The sequence below is a fragment of the Trachinotus anak genome, unplaced genomic scaffold (assembly GCF_046630095.1).
Source record: "Trachinotus anak isolate AG129_WGS33_773 ecotype Australia unplaced genomic scaffold, CSIRO_AGI_Tana_v1 ptg000007l, whole genome shotgun sequence".
Lineage (NCBI taxonomy): Eukaryota > Metazoa > Chordata > Actinopteri > Carangiformes > Carangidae > Trachinotus > Trachinotus anak.
In genome coordinates this window covers 25,475,617-25,495,364 of record NW_027273858.1, presented here as the reverse complement: position 1 = coordinate 25,495,364, position 19,748 = coordinate 25,475,617, and the positions used below count along the sequence as shown (strand labels likewise).

Here is a 19,748-nt window from a genome sequence, read left to right as displayed (position 1 = left end):
GTCCAAATATGGATTCAAATAAAATGTACCCTTCATTGTCTTGATCATCAGTGTCATTCCTCCACAGCAACAACAGCTGGACAGCACACATAAACATGCACGCATGCACACACACACACACACACGCACGCACACACACACACGTGCGTACTTGTACTTACTACATAGTAAGGACCAAAAAAAGTATTTTGCTAACAGAGTGAGGACATTTTGGGAAAGTGAGGACATTTTGGCCGGTCTTCACTTTTTGAGACACCTTCAAATCACATGTTGAGGGTTAAGACTTGGTTTTAGAGTTATGGTTAGAATTAGGTTAAGGTTAGGGTTAGGGTCAGGGTTAGGGTTAGGCTCTCAGTTGTGATGGTTAAGGTTAGGGTAAGGGGCTAGGGAATGCATTATGTCAATGAGAGTCCTCACAAAGATGGAAGTACAAGTATGTGTGTGCACGCACGCACGCACGCACGCACGCACACACACACGCCCCTCCCTCCCTCATGTTTCTTCCCTCAGCTCCGGAGCAGCTCCGCGCTCCACCTGAATGTCCAGGCCGAGAAACCTCACTCCTGTCCCGCGTCTTTGATGCTGTCAGCCCGCTCTCTCTAGAGGAGAAAAACACGGAGTGACGACTCTGACTGCAACCTCTTCAAACCACCTCATGTACCCGGGAGTTCACTATGGCCCGGAAACGGGGATTTCAAATTAAAAGCATAAACCTTAGACAACATGTTTGGGATTGTGTTTGTTGTGTAGATGTTGCACAGACGTGTGTATTTAAACATCATCCTGTCAGTCAGGATCAGACCACACAGACTCAGCAGGACTCAAAGCCATGGTAAACCACGTGTGAAAAACACAGTGATAACTGATCAGTTTAATTGATTTAATTGATCTTTGATTATCAGCTCTGTGGCTTTTTTCTGACCCAGCAAGTGTTTGTCACAGGTGTGTTTTTACACTCACATTTACTCTCTGAGATCCTGTCAGTACAGTAGCTTTAAAACATATCAACCATTAACAAAAACATACTTCATATGTGATTTATTGTGTAAGTTGAAAACATCTGGTATAACATCTGTCTCTCTTAAAATCTTTTGTGTTGAAGTACAGCGACAAATTTTCCCCAATGTTAACCGATGAATCTTATTTTGAAATGTGGGGGAGGAAGTGTCATATTTAACTTGACAGACCGATCGACGCCGTCGGATACACGTCCACTAAGTTCAGACCGTCACGGCAGCAGCTCCGTCCCTGTTCCAGTCTCTTCCACTGCAGCTCCACCACCGGGGGTTTCCTCTTTACGCTCACCGACAGAGGAGCGCCATGGCCCGCGAGGTGGTTGATGGGATACCGGATGCCGTCGGACGAGGAGTGATGCTGAACCGGCAGAGGAGCAAAGCCAGGCGGAGAAAGCGAAAGGAGTTGTTCGGCGTCCAGATGTGCTTCGCGGGGGTCGTGCTGGGGATGATGGTGGGACTCCAGTCCACGGTGCAGGGAGCAGGTGAGGGGCAGTTTAACCTGTTTCTGTTTACCCCACTGACTGAGCACTAAGTACAGGTGTGTGATGAGAGGAAGACCACGGTCATTAGGAAGACCCCGGTCAGTAGACCAGGTCTTTAGTGAACTCCCTGTCTCTGAGTCATTTGTGTTTTTTAAATCTTATTCATACATTAATGATGAATCTTCACTGCTGTGGTGTGAACACGAGGCAGAGTGTACACCAGACTTCATGTAAAAGCAGTGAATTTAAACCAATGAAGATCAGGGACACTTTCTATGTAAACACTGAAACATATGAAACATCTATAGAGAACATTGTCAGCTACAACACTACACTGAGGACATGTCTGACTGAACTGTTGCTAGGATACAGCCTCAGTGTCAGCACACTCTACACTCACTGTGAACAACAACAGCAACAACATGACTCCCTGCAGCTCCACATCTGTAACTAATCTCTGTTCACTCATTGGACAGAATCTCCTTCCTGTTAGAGATCAGCTGATCATTGGATGTGTGTGTGTGTGTGTGTGTGTGTTTGTTGTGGTGTTGGGTTTCTGGGACTGGAAATATAAACAGTAAACATGTCCATATCACCTAATGATGATCAACAGCATCAGTTTGACCTTTGACCTGTGGACCAGCAGCTCTGAGCTCAGTCTGAGTCCTGGTGTCTTCAGTCCAGTTAATGTTCCTACACAGACAGTGGTCTGTGACAGACACACAACAGCTGGGGCAGCTGGAGGGTCCAGAACCCCACAAGGTCCAGAACCCTTAAGAATCCAGAGCCACTCTGGGTTCAGGCCCCCTAAGGATCCAGAACGCTTCAGGGTCCAGAACCCCCCAGATCCAGACCCACTCTGGGTCCAGGAGCCCACAGGGCCCAGACCCCTTCAGGTCCTCACTCCCTGTTGTTCATCACCTCCAGATGTTTAGTTGTCTCAGATCTGCATCTGTCTGATTCTGGTTTTTGTGGTAGTGAGCTTCAGTCCCTGTTTTCAGGGATCACAGACCAGATGAGACCATCTCAAACAGGGTTCTGTGTTCCTGTGGTGAATAAATATCTTCTACACTTCACACACATCTGTTGAAACACTCCAGATGTGCTGCTCTGTGTTGTTAAGACAGTTTCACTTTATGGAAACATGTGGTCAATAATGAGACGTTTTCCTGTGGATCATCTTCTGCTTCAAATCGGTCACTAACCTTACTCATGATGTTCAGTGAGCTTAGATTGAAAAGGGATGATTGACATTGTTCAGATCTATGGCTCCAGGACCGAGGACCTTTCTGATCGTCTCATGTGAGATATTTGGAGGATCAAGGTTTATTGATCTGCTAACTGCTGCAACTGACAAAGTGATAATGTAGATTTCCCTCTGTATGTTGTGTCTGAGGATTCATCAGAAAACATCAGTGATGTAGGGTGTTCCTGATGTACAAGAGACTGCAGGACTGTGAGGGGCTGCAGGACTGTGAGCGGCTGCAGGTCAGTGACCAGCTGAAGGACTGTGAGCGGCTGCAGGATGGTGAGCAGTTGCACGACTGTGAGCAGCTGCAGGACAATGACCAGCCGCAGGACTGTGACCGGCTGCAGGACTTAAAGTAGATCCTGGAAGAGCAGCAGTGAATAATTGATGAAGTTGTTTATCATCAGGATCTTTTCTCTGTGACACTGAACACAGAACAACTTCTAATCAATAATGAAAATAATTGGTGCATTTAAATCCAATGTTATTTATTTGATATATTTAATATTTGATATGAATCGTGCTTTTATACTGAGTTTGGAACCAGGAGCAGTTCAATTCCCTGCTTCTTTATTTCTGTCTCGCTCGCTTCATTCATCCCCTGTTTCTCTCAAGGTGTACTTCCTCTCTTTTTTCTGGAGCTTTCAATGGCATTCCTCAGTTAATGGAGTTTGTAAAGTCATGAGTTGTTGTATCAGGTTCATATTTAAGAGGCAGCTTCAGATCCTTTGTTTTGTCGGAAGATTATTATTCACTGTTTGTATTTGAACAGAGATATTCCCCGCCACCAATTAACCTAAAATGCTTGTCTTTGGACTGTGGGAGGAAGCCGGAGAACCTGGAAGGAACCCACACAGACATGGGGAGAACATACAGACTCCACACAGAAAGGCCCCGGGGTTCAAACCCAGAACCTTCATGCCGTGAGGCGACACTGCTAACCACTGCACCACCATGCTGCCCTCAGAACAGTTCAGTTTAATTTAAATACTCAGTTAGTTCAGTTTAATTTAAATACTCAGTTCAGTTTAATTTCAGTCGTCCCAGCTGTCCAGAGTCAGAGGTGACATCCTCAGACCACAGTCCATAACCAAACATAAACAGGTTACAGTGATTTAAAACTAAAGCATCAGTTCTTTGGAGACCAGACAGTGATGGAGAAACCTGTTCTGAGTCACGTGCTAATAGGAGACCAGGACCTCCTGTAAGTCCTGTAGTCTCAGTCCTGGCGGTCTTGAACACACACAAACACACACGTGTTAAGATGTGTGTGTATCCTCCCTGTGGACTGACACGTGGATGCCCCACACCACTCCTCACTACCCCTTGTCCTCCATCTGTCCTTGGTGTCTCCACCATCCATCCGTCCACATCTGAAGGTAAAAGCCGGACCCTGGACAAAAGCACTATAGGAGGAAAGATTACCCATATGAGCCAACACATGCTGCTGCTGCTATTATCTGCAGCTTTAATGCCACTGAGTCCTCCATCATCATCATCATCATCATCATCATCATCATCATCATCATCCATCTGTGACAAAGCTGGACATGGAGCAGCCACACAAATGGTCATGCTATAGAGAAGCCACTAATAGCTCCTCAGTATATCTGCTGCACAGCATTAGTCTCCAGATGATCTCATTACATAACATGAGAGCTGGTTGGTGGGTCCTCTACTCTCTGCATGCACAGACGGAGCACTTTACGCTGACGAAGCCTCAGGAGTCAGAGCTGAAAGAGACAAAAAGCAAAAGAGACAAGTGTGGAGGAGGAGGAAGAGGAGGAGGGGAGCGGGAGGAGGAGGTGATCTGAAGAAGAAAAGTGGGAGCAACCGAGGACAGCAGTGATGGAGGGAGGAGGAGGGAAGAAGTGAACGTCTCTTCACCACCTCTCATCAGCTGAAACCAGCTGACACTAGACTGAAACCAGCTGATACTAGACTGAAACCAGCTGTCTCTAGACTGAAACCAGCTGACACTAGACTGAAACTCTACATAGCATTAAGTTTCTTGTGTTAAAGTGTATTAATGAGGTTAAAGTGCAGATGTTTGTGACCATCAGTCACAGATTATTTACCTGAAGCTCTGTAGCTCACACACACACACAGAGCACTGTCTAATTCAGCTGCATCTGGGTCATCCTGTGTGAACACAGAGCAACACTCCTCCAGTCTGAGAGACACAAACAACCTCTCCTCTTTCTCCCTTACATTTCTCCCCTCTCTGTCCTCCCCTCTCTCAGCCTCTTCATCCAGCCGTCTCTCATCTGGTTTCAAATGCTTTCTGTTTCCACTCTGGTTTTATTGTGATAGTCCTGACCGGATGTTTTCATTAGCATCTTTCCGCTGTGTTGAAGCTTCTGTCAGATGTTTGTCTGCTTGCCGCTGTTTTTGACCCACAATGCCGTCTTCTGTTTAAGAATTGTGTCACAACCAATCAGATTGTTTTCTTCATGTTCATGTTAACATGGTCTGGATAGCAGCTAGCTCAGCTTCTACTGTACTGAGATCAGTTATGATATAGCAGCATTACACATAGACGTGTGTGGAAACTAAACTTGTGCACTGAGTGTTAAGTGGCAGCAGTCTTTGTGTGTTTGCTTTGCAGCTGGTGAAGACTCTGTATTTTACTTAGCTGAAAAATGTAAACCCTGATAAGAACTGTGAGACTAAACCCAAACTGTGAAGATGAGGGTCAAAAACCAAAAAAAATGTTAGAGGTCCATACAGTCTAAAGGTAGATGTCCATGTGTTTTTGATTATAAAGCAGGTCTAGGTTCTATATTTTTTTTTGGGGGGGGCTTTTTATGCCTTTATTATAGATAAGTGGAGACTGACAGGAAAGGGGGTAGAGAGAGGGGAATGACATGCAGGAAAGAGTCGGACCGGTTGGGAGTCGAACCAGTGACTGCCTGCTAAGAGCGTCTTACGCTCAACATGCTACACGCCCTAACCACTCGAATACCGGGCCGCCCCAAGGTCTAGGTTCTATATTAATACTGTAAAAGTATCAAAGCCTCAGTGAACAGAGAAATGCACACAGCCTGTATTCAGAAACTTAGATCCTCTCTTTTGATTTGCCGCCTGACCTGTTATTACTAGAGCTCCAGAGAGAAGCCTGAGAGAGCAAATGTAAAACTAGGCTGAGATGGTTTTGGTTCTTAAACCACAAATATATCTTTTGATGGATATTAACACTTAAGATAAAGGAGTTTAAATATGGACCTTTAAGACACTAAAATGGTCCTGTGTTTTTGCTGTATAGTGAGTGAAGACAGTAAAACTGAGAGCTGAGTGTTGTCTGTCTGTCTGTCTGTCTGTGATGAGTGCAGCTTTAAGATCAGTTTGACTCTAACAGCCTGAGTCAGATTCTAATGTAAATATATACAGACACAGTTACTGTGTGTGAACAGTGAATGCGGACAAGTACACACAGATGAACTGACCTTCATCTGCACTGTAATACACACACACACATAATTGAGGCTCTACTAAAATACTGCTGTAGAAACAGTAGATTCATGACAGGAAGGAGGTGTGTGTGTGTGTGTGTGTGTGTGTGTGTGTGTGTGTGTGTGTATGGATTCCTCCTACCCTCTGTGGTCTCTTGTGTTTTCTGCCTCTGGAGTCTGAGGTCCTGTAGACCTTCAGGACCTGTTGTCTGTGGTCCTGTAGACCCGCAGGACTTTCGGTCTTTGGGTCTGTGGTCCTGTGGACTCCCATGTCTCATCTGTGATGGACCATGCGAATATCCTGTAGTAAAGGCTGGAGATCAGGTATCACACAGTAGATCATTAATTAGTTCTATCTATGATGCTGATTACTACAGAGTATTGAACAGTGGTGTCTTCAGATTTTAAAGCTTTGAACAACAGATTTTTGTTTCTTTCACACCAAATTGTTTAAATTATTAATTGATTATTAAACTTGGTGATTCATTTTCTGTTGATCAACTAATTGACAAACAGGATAATCAGCTCCAACACCTTTAACCAGACCCTGTTGAATCATGGGACCACAGTGACAGGTAATGGAGCTCTAACATGACTGTGAATAGTGGACTCATGTGGACCTGGACCTGAATCTCTTCCTGTTCTGTGTGCTGATTATTCTGAGATTCTCTCTTCGTCTTGGTGTCATCCATCAAACTGTGAAGTGTAATGTTGGACAGAAGTGTCCAAACATCCTGAGCTGTCTCAGTCTGATGAGATGTGGTGCAGGAGCTGAAGGTGTGTGACAGTCAGGATGCTGAGTGATGTGAGTCTCAGAGAGAGCATCATCATCATCATCATCATCATCATCATCATCATCATCATCATCATTGTCTACATTAGCTTTGGCTCCTGGTCATTGTAAACATTTACATTTTTGATCTGATGTCAGAGCTCGTGAAAAAGTAAGATTGTGATTAGGATTCATCCTCTGGGGCCATGAGTGTGTGTGTGTGTGTGTGTGTGTGATGTAGATATGTAAATTGTATGGTTTAATGTTAAAGAAACCCTCACAAGGTTAAACCTCAGGTTACAATCGATCCCTGTCACACAGGTATGGGGGGTGTGGCCAGGAGAACAAAGGAGGATGAATTATTTGTGAAGGACGACAGAGACAGGGGAGCTCAGCCGTCTACAACGCAGTTAGAAAAGACATTTGTCCAGTTTTATGGTGAAGCCTGATCCACATGGGGGTCAGTGAGTGGAGAACCTTAACACCTGAGACTGAGGACCTGGTCCACTCTAGACAACAGTACTAAACCCCAGAGCTGTATCCAGTGAGTATGAGTACTGGACTGTTTTATTCTAAAAGTGGATTTAAATCCCTTTTTGTTTTTGGACTTTGATTAGGAAATGGACTATGGACAGTTTGAGTTGGTTTAACCAGTCCAGTCTCAGTAAAACCAGGTCTTAGTGGAAAATCACAGTACCACTCTAATGAAGCATGAATCATGAGTCAATTGTCATCCCTAGACAAATTTCAGTCAGGTTTAGGACTCACCACAGCAGGTTGCTGTACTGAGGGTGACACATGATTTGTTCTGGTCTTTAGTCTCAGGAACTCATCCCTCCACTGCCTTCGACACAGTCGACTGCTCCATCCTCTTGGACTGCCTGAAGTTGTTCAGGGTTCAGGGACAGGTTTACTTCCTTCAGATCATCCTCTGTTAGAACTAATAATGGTAAATGGACTGCTTATGTAGCGCTTTTCTAGTCTGATTGACGACTCAAAGCACTTTACAATGTCAGCCACATTCACACACACAGTCACACAGCGCTTACATCTACACATGGATTGCTTCTACCATTCACACACAGAGGCAATCTGGGGTTCAGTGCCTTGGCCAAGGACACTTCGACATGCGGACTGGAGGAGCTGGGGATCGAACCACCGACCTTCTGATAAGTGGACAACCAGCTCTACTTCCTGAGCCACAGCTGTTTTATTTTCCCTATATATTCCTCCGGAGTCTATTTTCAGAAAATATCTCCATTGTTACGCAGATGACACCCTGCTGTATCTGAGACCTGCTGATCTGTGCAGTGTTAATTCTGGTTTATCTTCCTGCAGCTGAACTGTTATTCCTCTGAACAACAGAGAGCATGACCAGAACAATTAGCCAAAGTTGGTGTATTAACCTCCTGCTTGACTTTTTAGTTTACAGGCTTTTAAATCATCATAATGTGCACACAATATCACATCATTCAAATATAACAGGGAGCTGTACTCTTCTCTGAAACACACACACACACACAGACACACACACACACACACACACACACACATACACACACTTTATTTACACATATGGATGCACACACACATAATGAGGTTATCATAAAAGTCCTGTTGGTTCCATGGAAGTCCTTGTTCATGTTTAATTTAACCTGGAGATGAATAATGACTCCACAGCACAGCTGATCCAGTGTGTAACACCACAAGTAGACAGACAGACTGAACAGTGATCACATAGTGGAGAGAGGAGTGGATCATGTGGCGATGCTGGTCTGAGGAGGACAATGGTCCAGGTCTCACATCAGAATGAGGATGAGGTCGTTACTGAAGAGCTCATTGAGAATAATGTCACAGTTCAGAAAAGTGTGTGTGTGTGTGTGTGTGTGTGTGTGTGTGTGAGTGAGAGATAGAGAGAGAGAGATGATGTGTGTGAGCACTCCATAGAAACCTGCTGATAACTAAGAGGCCACTGGGCTCGTCAGCAGCAGTCAGCTCTCTGCTGTCAGGCTGTGGCTGAGCTCTAAATTTAGTGACTGTTTACACACCTCAGTCAGGGCCACATCACCAGCATGGCAAGTTCAGCAAATGCCCTGGGCCCCTGAAGCTTGAGGGCCCCTGGAGGTCTGAGGGTCTCCCAGTGTGTGTCAGTTTCTACTAATGTCATGAATAGTGCTTGTCTTTTAATATGCAGCACTACAGCTCAATATGAACTGAAACAACAAGCGCCTTTAATTATTCCAGAGCAGAGCTAATCATTTGATTGATCATGAAGTCATTCAAAAGATAATCAACAGTTTTGAAAATTAGTTACCTGTTTAAATAAATCTAAAGAAAAATGAGAAATCACTGGTTTGAGCTTCTATAATGTGAAGTTCATAATTAATCATTGTGCTGAGCATCGAGACAAAAATACTTGTTATGGTGTAGGTTGGTATGTTATAGCATGTTATGTTGTGGTATGATATGTTATAGTATGTTATGGTGTAGTGTGGTATTTTATAGTATGTTATGGTGTAGTATAGTATATTACAGTATGTTATGGTGTAGTGTGGTATATTATAGTAGGTTATGGTGTAGTATGGCATGTTATTGTGTTATGGTGTAGTGTGGTATATTATAGTATGTTATGGTGTAGCGTGGTATGTTATAGTATGTTATGGTGTAGCGTGGTATTTTATAGTATGTTATGGTGTAGCGTGGTATGTTATAGTATGTTATGGTTGTAGTATGATATGTTATAGTATGTTATGGTGAAATGTGGTATTTTATAGTATGTTGTGGTGTAGTATAGTATATTACAGTATGTTATGGTGTAGTGTGGTATATTATAGTAGGTTATGGTGTAGTATGGCATGTTATTGTGTTATGGTGTAGTGTGGTATATTATAGTATGTTATGGTGTAGCGTGGTATGTTATAGTATGTTATGGTGTAGCATGGTATTTTATAGTATGTTATGGTGTAGCGTGGTATGTTATAGTATGTTATGGTTGTAGTATGATATGTTATAGTATGTTATGGTGAAATGTGGTATTTTATAGTATGTTGTGGTGTAGTATAGTATATTACAGTATGTTATGTGTAGTGTGGTATGTTATGGTGTAGTGTGATATATTATCGCATCTTATGGTGTAGTATAGTATGTTATGGTGTAGTGTGGTATATTTTAGCATTTTATGGAGTAGCGTGGTATGTTGTAGTATGTTATTGTGTAGTGTGGTATATTATAGTGTGTGTACGCATGTGTCTCCTAATTGCCCCAGATATGTTAACAGGAGCCCGTTATCACGTGTTCATAATCAAATCATATGAGCACTCACACACACACACAGGCCCCAGCTGTGATGAATGAGTAGGTCTGAGTCGGGGTCACTGAGTCTGTCTGTGGGCCCTGTCCTGTGTTAGATGGAGCTGTGATGAAACATTAGGAGCTATTTTCTCTCACTCTGTGTCCTGGTTCATTCATCACAACCCACAGTCTATTTTAACACCAGTCCTGTGTCTGCTGGGATCTCTGGGAGAGACAGATGAGAGAAAGAGGAGCGGAAGAGAGGGGTCCATTCCTGAGTAAGATTCTGTAGACCCGCTGCTGTCTTCACTTCTGTCTTCCTCTTCCTTTAATCCTTCTCCTCCTCACTTACTTCCTTCTACTTCTCCTCTCCTGTCGTCTTTCCTTCACTGTTCTTCTTCACTGTTTTTCTGATCCTCCTCCTCCTCCTCATCAATCAGGCTCATGTTCACAGTGTGTTGGCCACTGATGTGAGGCTCAGACTGACTTTACACTCACTCTCTCCTCTGTGAAAACATGTCTGAATATTGTTGACTCTCCTCTTACTTTTAAAAACAGCTCTTAAACTCATCTGTTCTGACTGGTCCTCATGTAGTTGTTTGAAACATTATTTATTATTGCCACTTATTTTAAATCACCTCTGCATGTATATGATGATACTGTTGACTATTAACTATTGTGTGTTATTAATAATCTGCCATCAGGACAACCAGTGACCATCACTGCAGACAGGAAGTTCTAAGAGTTCATGTGTTTCTGATGGGACCAAGATTAACGTTGTTGAAGGTTCTGACCTCAGTGTATCTCCATAGGCATAGTATACTTACTGTGAAATGAGCTGGGTTTCAGTGGGATGGAGGAAACCTGAAGGTGATCAGTGAACACAGATGTAAAACAGGGACTCATGAAATACTCACTGAACCTGGAACCATCACATGATTGAAAAATGACTAATGATTAATCAACATCTAAACATCTGATCAATTAATTAACTGACCATTATTATTATTATTATTAATATGCTTCAGTCTGTAGCAAACAGTCTCTGTTTCTCCTGCTCAGCTACGGTCTCTTCATACTGGTTTAAATTCATGTCCCAGTGTTGAGTGTCTATATATGGAGGAGCTGTGTGTGACTCCTCGTTATGGTGTGATTGATGAGCTCAGAGCTCCTACAGTTGTCACTGCTCCTCCACACACAGCTGTCCTCCCTGGACATTAGACTGAGACACACCTGTTGGTTCCCACCAGGCCTCAGCTCAGAGTCATTACGCAGGAATGTAGGCCAGAGGACGGTGAGATGTTCTCATGCTGTTGTTAATGGAAACATCACACAGTTTTGAACTAACGCTGGACAATGAGCCAACAGGACAGGACTCTGTTGTAAACAGGGTTTCAGGGTCAGACGTTCCTGAACTGGACACTTCAGTGTTAATAAACTAAGCTTATAGCCTTAAATCCAGACCCAGGTTTTCTGAGAGCCAGGATCTTTCTGTAAGGACTTCTTACATCACCACTTCAAGCTAAATGCTAATGTCAGCATACAGACATGACATCTGCCACAACATTAAGATATGACCCGGATGTTGAGCAGATCAGGCATTACTCTGTCTTCATGGTGATGTTTGCTAATTAGTCTGTCATTAGTCTGTAGGTGTTTGGATCAGGACTCAACCCAGGGATCAATCAAAACAGTTATAATAATCACAAGTAAATCTTGGTGATGTATTGATTATGTGCGGGTTAGGGTTAGGGTAAGTGATGTATTGGTGATGTATTAGTGATGTATAGGTGATGTATTGGTGACTGACTCCTGAAGACCCAGCTCTTCAGAGAGCACCTTCTCTCCTAGCACTACATAGCAAATCTACACTTAAAGAATCGTCACTAGCACTTATTGCTGCGCTAACACTTCTTATCGCACTTAACCTTGATTGTTCCCCTTTCTGTCAGTCGCTTTGGATAAAAGCGTCTGCTAAATGACTAAATGTAAATGTAATGTAAATGTAAATGTTGGGTTAGTGTGATGTTTAGGGACGTGAATCAGTGTAAAGTCAAACTGTGTTTTCACATCAGAAGCTGTTGTGTTCTAACACAGAGTTCTCACACGCAATGTTGTAATACACAGTATTCTAACACACAGTTTTCTCACTCACACAGGGTTCTAACACAGTGTTCTCACTCACACAGGGTTCTCACACGCAGTGTTCTCACACACAGTGTTCTCACACATACAGTGTTCTCAGTGTTCTCTCACACACAGTGTTCTCACACACACATTATTCTCACACACAGTGTTCAAGTGTTCTCTCACACACACTGTTCTCACACTCATAGTGTTCTCACACACAGTGTTCTAGTGTTCTCAGTGTTCTCTCACACACACTGTTCTCACACCAAAGGAGTTCTCACACACACTTAGTCCTAACACACAGTGTTCTCAGTGTTTCTCACACACACAGTGTTCTCACTCACAGTGTGTAAGTTCTTGTTAATATAAAGGTCACCTACACGATCATCTAGACCAGGTTCAAAGGAATGATCGTCAGATGGAAGAATCCACACAGGTTTATTACATAATTTTATCTGCTGCAGGTTTTTAGAGTATTTTCAACAACAAAGCTGCAGCTAAAATAAGACTCATTAAGTCACTTATCAACTCTGCTACACAAACGAGGCAACAAGAACTGTGGCCACGTCCACACTCATACTCATACTAAAACTAAAACCATTTCCATCCACACTAACATGCCTGAAAACACACATCACATGACCATTCACCTACACTGATTATGTGCGAGCTGGTGTAACCATTTTGTCTCCTCTCAGTTGGTTAGTTCCAGTAAATCCTCTGAAGGGGGAACAGCAAGGACAGTTGTAGAGTTAAAATACAAAACTGAACTGAACAACAGCTGCTGCAAAGACAACAAGGTCAGTACCACTTTAATTCATTATCCACGTTGTTTCACCACTGGTAGCCCAGGCTGATAAGAGCCAATCAGGAGAAACATGGGTGTCTAAGTCATCGTTTCCAAAGGTCTCTGTTTCTGTCCGTCCAAACTCCAACACAACCCATCCAGCAGCGTCTCTGTTTTAGGGGCTGAAGACTCTGGAGGAGAGTGGACAGAGGAGGAAACAGAGAAGAAGAGACGAGTTTAAAAATAAAAGAGAGAAGAAGAGATTAGTTTAAAACTTAAATGTCGAGGAAGAGATTAGTTTAAAACTAAAACGTAGAAGAAGAGATGAGTTTAGACTAAAACAGTCATCAGCAGTCAGACCTTGTCTGTACTGGAGACAGGACGATGAGACTCATGTCTGACTCTTCTGCTGCTGTAACTGATGTTTCTTCATGTCCCGCACAACACCTCACTCTCTACATCCTCCTTCATAGACCCAACATATGATGTTGTCCATATTGTTGCAATGTTAATATTGCATATGTTCATATCTTGTTTATACTCTCCATCCCAGACCACACACACACACACACACACACACACAGTTCCTCTCAGTCCATTTTTAGACAATTTAGGCAAATACACCCTGATTACATAACTATCTTGTCTGAGGTCATCTCTGCGCTGGAGAGACAATGTGTACTGAAATCTGTGTGTGTGTGTGTGTGTGTGAGAGAGAGATAGTCTTCCTCCCCCTCCCTCATTGCTATAAACAGAAGTGAAAACCTCCTCAGGTTCTGGAGCCTGATGTTTGAACTGACTGTGGTTACACAACAGACAGTGTGACATGGTGTCATCATGCTGACATGATGCTGACATCACACTGACATCATGCTGACATCACACTGACATCATGCTGACATCATGCAGGATCTGTTGTGTCCAGAGTTCATGACGTCACAGAGGTCAGAGGTCAGATCATAGTCACAGTGGAACTGATGATTCTTCTTTTGTGGTTACATACTTCCTCCTTTACTAAACACAATGAGTCTGTTACCACAATAACACATTTCCTGTCACTGCAGACGTCTGTAGTGTGGATGTAACCTCTGAGTCGACCTGTCACCTGGTGACTGACATCATGACTCCGAGGCAACATCATCTGGTAGATCAGCAGAGGTTTGTGGTGAACATGAGATCACCCATCTGTCAATCACACCCTCAATTAGGCAGAACATTAGGTCTTAAGAAAATGTAAACAGATAAGTTCTATAAAATTCAGCCCGTACAGGAAATTAGCTCTAGAGACCAAAACAGTTTTTGTACCAGGCTGTAAACATGTTTATTTCTGCTGTAAAGTTGGACATTTTAACATGGGAGTCTGTGGGGACTGACTCACTGTTGGAGCCAGACTCTAGTGGTCTTTAGAGGAACTGCAGATTTTTCATTTTCGCTGTTGATGCTTCATGTTTCACACCTGAGGTTGGTGATTGGTTATTGTTCAATTGTTCAGTTACAGTTCATTGACAGCAGCCGAAAACTATTGGATCGGGTTCTGTGATCAGGTGGGAGCAGGAGAGAGTGGAACCACAGGGTGGTACCTTCCTACAGAGCACCTGTCTACCAAGTTTCACTTCTTTAGCATCTGTATCGGTCCCTTAGACCACAATTCAAAAACATGTTAACTAATTAATTACACAGCTAATACTGTAGCAGTACAACAACAGTAGAACAGCACTATAGCAGAGTAACAACAGCCGCACAACACTGTAGCAGTAGAACAGTGGAACAGTAGAAAAACACTGTAGCAGAGTAACAACAGTAGAACAACACTGTAGCAGTTGAACACTATAGCAGTAGAACAGTGGAAGAGTAGAACCTTGTTTCAATTTCTTATGCTAATAGCTTAGCATGAGGTGGTGCTAATGCTGCCATTCTTTACGATGTGACATACGTTAGCATATGGCTGCTGTTCACCATGTCTCACATCTTTAGCATTTACATTTCTGCACTTATTCATAACTAATGTAGTAGTTAGACCTGGACCTGGACCTGGACTCAGTATCTCACTGTTGATCAGGATCAAGCTCATGATGACCAGGAGCAGAGGTCCTCCCATGTCACACGTCAGACAGAGAGAGCTGAGAGGGAGAAATGTCTGCGATGACAGCAGCCTCACATACTCAAAGCAGGCGAGGCGTGTGACACTATCAGCTCATGAGACCATTAACAAGCTGTCGTGTTTGTTAAGCAGAAATTAAAGAAATTAAAAACTTGTTCTTGTCCTGACGTCACTATAGCAGTAACCTAGCAACCATGCTTGTTCCCGAGACACAGCGGGACCGTGGATAGAGCGCACGTACACAGTGGTGACATCACTCAGAGAAAAAAGACTTTTCTGGGCTTTTTCTGAGCTTTGAAAAACTTTTACACAGATGAAAACCCCATGGATTAAAAATGTAGAATAGAAAGATTGATATTGCACTGTGTGCACAGCTGGAGGTGTCCTGTTAAAAGTTTTACAGGCCTCTCTTTTACTATTGCCGTCTATGGGAAAAATGCTTTTTGTGCCGCAGGGGGATTTTTCGCTGCAATACCACGAGTGGCCACTGGAAACAGCTGCTGCGAGGCTGAGCGGTGTCCAGGTTTTATAATACATCCATGGTCGTCCCTTGTTTATCACTCATGCTAATACCAGCTAGGCAGCTACGGCGTTTCGCGGGCAGCCTCAGCTCTCGCGTTGTTTTAGAGACCTGCCGTGTGTGTAATGCTAATACCGCCAACCGATTCAAAGTCTCGCGATACCTGATCCATGAATCTATAACCGATTAATCTAGGAATTCATTGATAATTTGTATTGATTGAGGAGGCTGCTACCGATGCAGCCGTATCTCTCACTTGTTGAACTGAATATCCGGTCGCATCGGTTTATCGTTCACAACCCTAGTAAATATGTGTATATATATGTACACATATATCTTTGTGAGGACCAGTTGATCGTCTCTGTAATGTGGTGCGGTCCGGTCTCACTGGAGATCATGTGTTTACTCTGTTTTGATGGAACATGTAGAAGAACCTCAGGGATGTCATGGAGCAGTACACAGTGTGTGATAGTGATGAAGCTGAGCCTGCCTCCTCCTCCTCCTCACACACCTTCAGCTCAGCTGTATCGACTCATCACCAGCTGAAGAGAGGGAACACCACAACCACCATCATCATCATGATGAAGGTCAGCGTTTCTCCTGCCTCTCATCACCTTCAGTGTGTGTGCTGAGTGTAGAGGCTGCAGTCTTCCTCACTGATGATGATGAAGTGGTGTCAAAGCTTATTCAGTCCTCACAGAAGGGGGACTCGCAGTCCTCAGTCCTCACAAAGGGGGGACTCGACTCTCAGTCCTCATTCCTCAGTCCTCACAGAGGTACGACTCTGTCCTCAGACCTCAGTCCTCACAGAGGGGGGACTCTCAGTCCTCAGTCCTTACAGAAGGGGGACTCTCAGTCCTCAGTCCTCACAGCGGTGGGATTCTCAGTCCTCAGTCCCGACAGAAGGGGGACTCTCAGTCCTCAGTCCTCACAGCGGTGGGACTCTCAGTCCTCAGTCCTAAGAAAGGTGGAATTCTCAGTCCTCAGTCCTCACAGCGGTGGGACTCTCAGTCCTCAGAAACAGTTACCACAGACGGTGATGAGGACTCAGTTCACATGCTTGTGTGTGTGTGTGTGTGTGTGTGTGTGTGTGTGTGTGTGTGTGTGTTGTATAATAACTCATAGTAACCTAGTTACTGTCCTATGATGAGGAGCTGATGTCACATATAGTATGTTGTATAAAAGGAGCCACGTGCTCAACGTTTTCATGGCCTGATTCTCTACTCTCCAGGGACACACACACACACACACACACACACACACACACATTCATATGCAGCAGAGACCAGATATGGCCCCGTAACATATACACAATGTACAAATGCACACGGCACACACTACACGTTATGCATAAAAACACAATCACACATACACTCACACCCACACCCACACACACACACACACACACACACACACACTCATCTGCCAAGGGACACTAATGAAGATAAAGTGGCTAATTAAGCGTGACAGTGAGGAGCGATGGCGGCCATGTTGGCTGACGTTATGAGGTTGACTTGGACGGTGGCCCACGGAGGACAATGAGTGAGACAGTGTGGAGGGAAACCCAGCAGCGCTCACACACACTCATTCATCTGTGTGTGTTTCCGTTAACCTGCACTAACCAACACATGAAGTGTGTGTGTCCAGTGGGAGCACGAGCTCCTCTAAAGTCTCAGGTCTTGTTCAGGTCCAAGTCTTTGTTCTGGTTCAGGTCCAGGTCTCTTTTCTGGTTCAGGTCCAGGTCACAGCAGCAGCATGAGGAGATGTCACAGTGTGATGTAACGTGGTGGTTTTAGTGTTGACCTGAGGACAGACCACAGAGAGGGTTCATCCTCTGAGGAGCAGGAACCTGTTCTTCTTCTACTGAGGTTATTCAACCCTAGTATCAGGACTAGTATCAGGACCAGTAACAGGACTAGTGTCAGGACGAGTATCAGGGCCAGTGAATGTGGTTAGTCAGTGTGTGTGTGTGTGTGTGAGAGAGAGAGTGTCAATGAATGTTATATCATGCATCTTATCTGTTACGTCATGTCACCATAGTAACTTCAGCAACAGTGACTGAAGAACAACACTCACTGCGGTGTGTGTGTGTGTGTGTACTTGTACTTGCTACACAGTAAGGACCAAAAAAAGTATTTTGCTAACAGAGTGAGGACATTTTGGGAAAGTGAGGACATTTTGGCCGGTCCTCACTTTTTGAGACACCTTCAAATCACATGTTGAGGGTTAAGACTTGGTTTCAGAGTTATGGTTAGAATTAGGTTTAGGTTAAGGTCAGGGTCAGGGTTAGGGTTAGGCACTCAGTTGTGATGGTTGAGGTTAGGGTGAGGGGCTAGGGAATGCATTATGTCAATGAGAGTCCTCACAAAGATGGAAGTACAAGTGTGTGTGGGTGTGTGTGTGTGTGTGTGTGTGTGTGTGTGTGTGTGTGTGTTTGTGTGTGTGTTTTCCTCCTTGTGACAGAACAGCTGAAATCATTGATACAGATTTTAATATGAACTGAACACATACAGAAATACAGCTAATAGCTAAAATATCTTTTACATCTATTCAATATATTTTAATTTGTATTAATTGACAGTTTTACTTGTTTCTCGGGGGTGGGGGGCTTCAGCTAGTGGTGGGAAGGATAACAGCCGATTACTCAGCTATCGGCTTTTTCCTGCTCCAAACTGTTGTTATAGTATCTGCCTTTAAAACCCAGTATGGACCTCCAGAATCAGCTGAGGAGCAGCTTTGTCAGACTTCAGAACAAGTGTCACTGCACAGCAGCATGTGTGTGAGCAAGAATCTTACAGGCAACATAAATCCCAAAAACCATGAAGCAGTCCTGTGATCGATCAGTATTGATCAGGGATGAGTGATGTGTGTTACAGACAGCAGTCAGATGAAGAAAAGATACTAAAGAGAGTGTGGTCTAGTGGAGCTGCACAGCAGCTCTTCGTTTTTAAATAAAGCTCAGTTTGGTGCTATTTATAGACCCCCAGCATGCTCTGCACCTCAGGCAGACCCTGTTGTGTGGTGGAAGAGGAGATGGGCCAGAGGATATAGTGACTGGGCTGGAATGATGGGCCTCGTGGCACGTGGCGTGCAGCTGCAGGAGCTGGTCTCTGGTCTGTCGGGGGTTCAGACTGTAAGCTGAGGAGCTCAGAACTGTATCACATCAAACAGCTGTTCCACTGTTCACACACACAGACTGTCTCCATGTTGTTGTTGTTGTTGTGTCATATAAAACCTCTGTCTGTCTGTTTGTCTTTGTCTGTTTGTCTGTCTCTCTGTCCCTGGGGCAGAGACCCTTTCCTGGTTTTCCGGCTGGTTTTTTAATAAGAATAAGACTCATCATGTGACCATCCCAACCATCCACTCATCTTCTTCCTCTCTCCTTTGACAGGATATCAGGTGTCCAGCTCCATGCTTGTGGAGGAGGCGAGGTGGGGCAGTCGTCACCTTCTACAAGACGACTATGTCAATGAGTCCCTGTCCTCTGAGCCTGAGAAGAACTGCACCGAACCAGGTGAGACCAGACAGACTTGCTGAGACCAGACAGACCAGCTGAGACCAGACAGACCTGCTGCAAGGCTCTTTGTAGGGCAGTGCCTCCAGATGTTGACACTATCATGTTAGGAGACACTGTCTGAGATGTGGTGTTGGACTCTGTCTTTATTGGACAGTGGACAGTTGATCAGCTGATCTGAACACAGCTAACTGACCACTTAACATCTCATTACATCTGTGTTAGCAGAGGTCACACACATTGAACATGGAGCGTGTGTTTACACAGTGTGTACACCAGTGTATACCAGTGTTAGCTGTCTGTGCACACACACACTTTGGTCTGTTTCAGGGTTAGATTCAGATGAGTGTCTCCATGAGGTTGTTTTACCTTTGAAATATGTGGTGTTGTGAAGAACAAGGATTGTGTTGATTTGTTATGAGGTCACACTGAAC

General features: G+C 44.0%; 1 protein-coding gene across 2 annotated transcripts in view; it reads left to right on the top strand.

Annotated features, from left to right (window-relative positions):
• The first annotated feature begins 1,087 nt into the window (after positions 1-1,087).
• The window catches only part of LOC139623378 (sodium/potassium/calcium exchanger 3-like), a 57,286-nt gene continuing 38,625 nt past the window's right edge, over positions 1,088-19,748 (top strand). The window contains exons 1-2 of one of the 2 annotated variants that reach the window (XM_071481593.1): positions 1,088-1,498; positions 19,192-19,314. In XM_071481593.1, coding sequence (XP_071337694.1) covers positions 1,321-1,498; positions 19,192-19,314 — 301 coding nt within the window. In that variant the 5' untranslated portion in view covers positions 1,088-1,320. The remainder of the gene's footprint in view (positions 1,499-19,191; positions 19,315-19,748) is intronic. The other variant, XM_071481592.1, reaches the window with a different exon arrangement.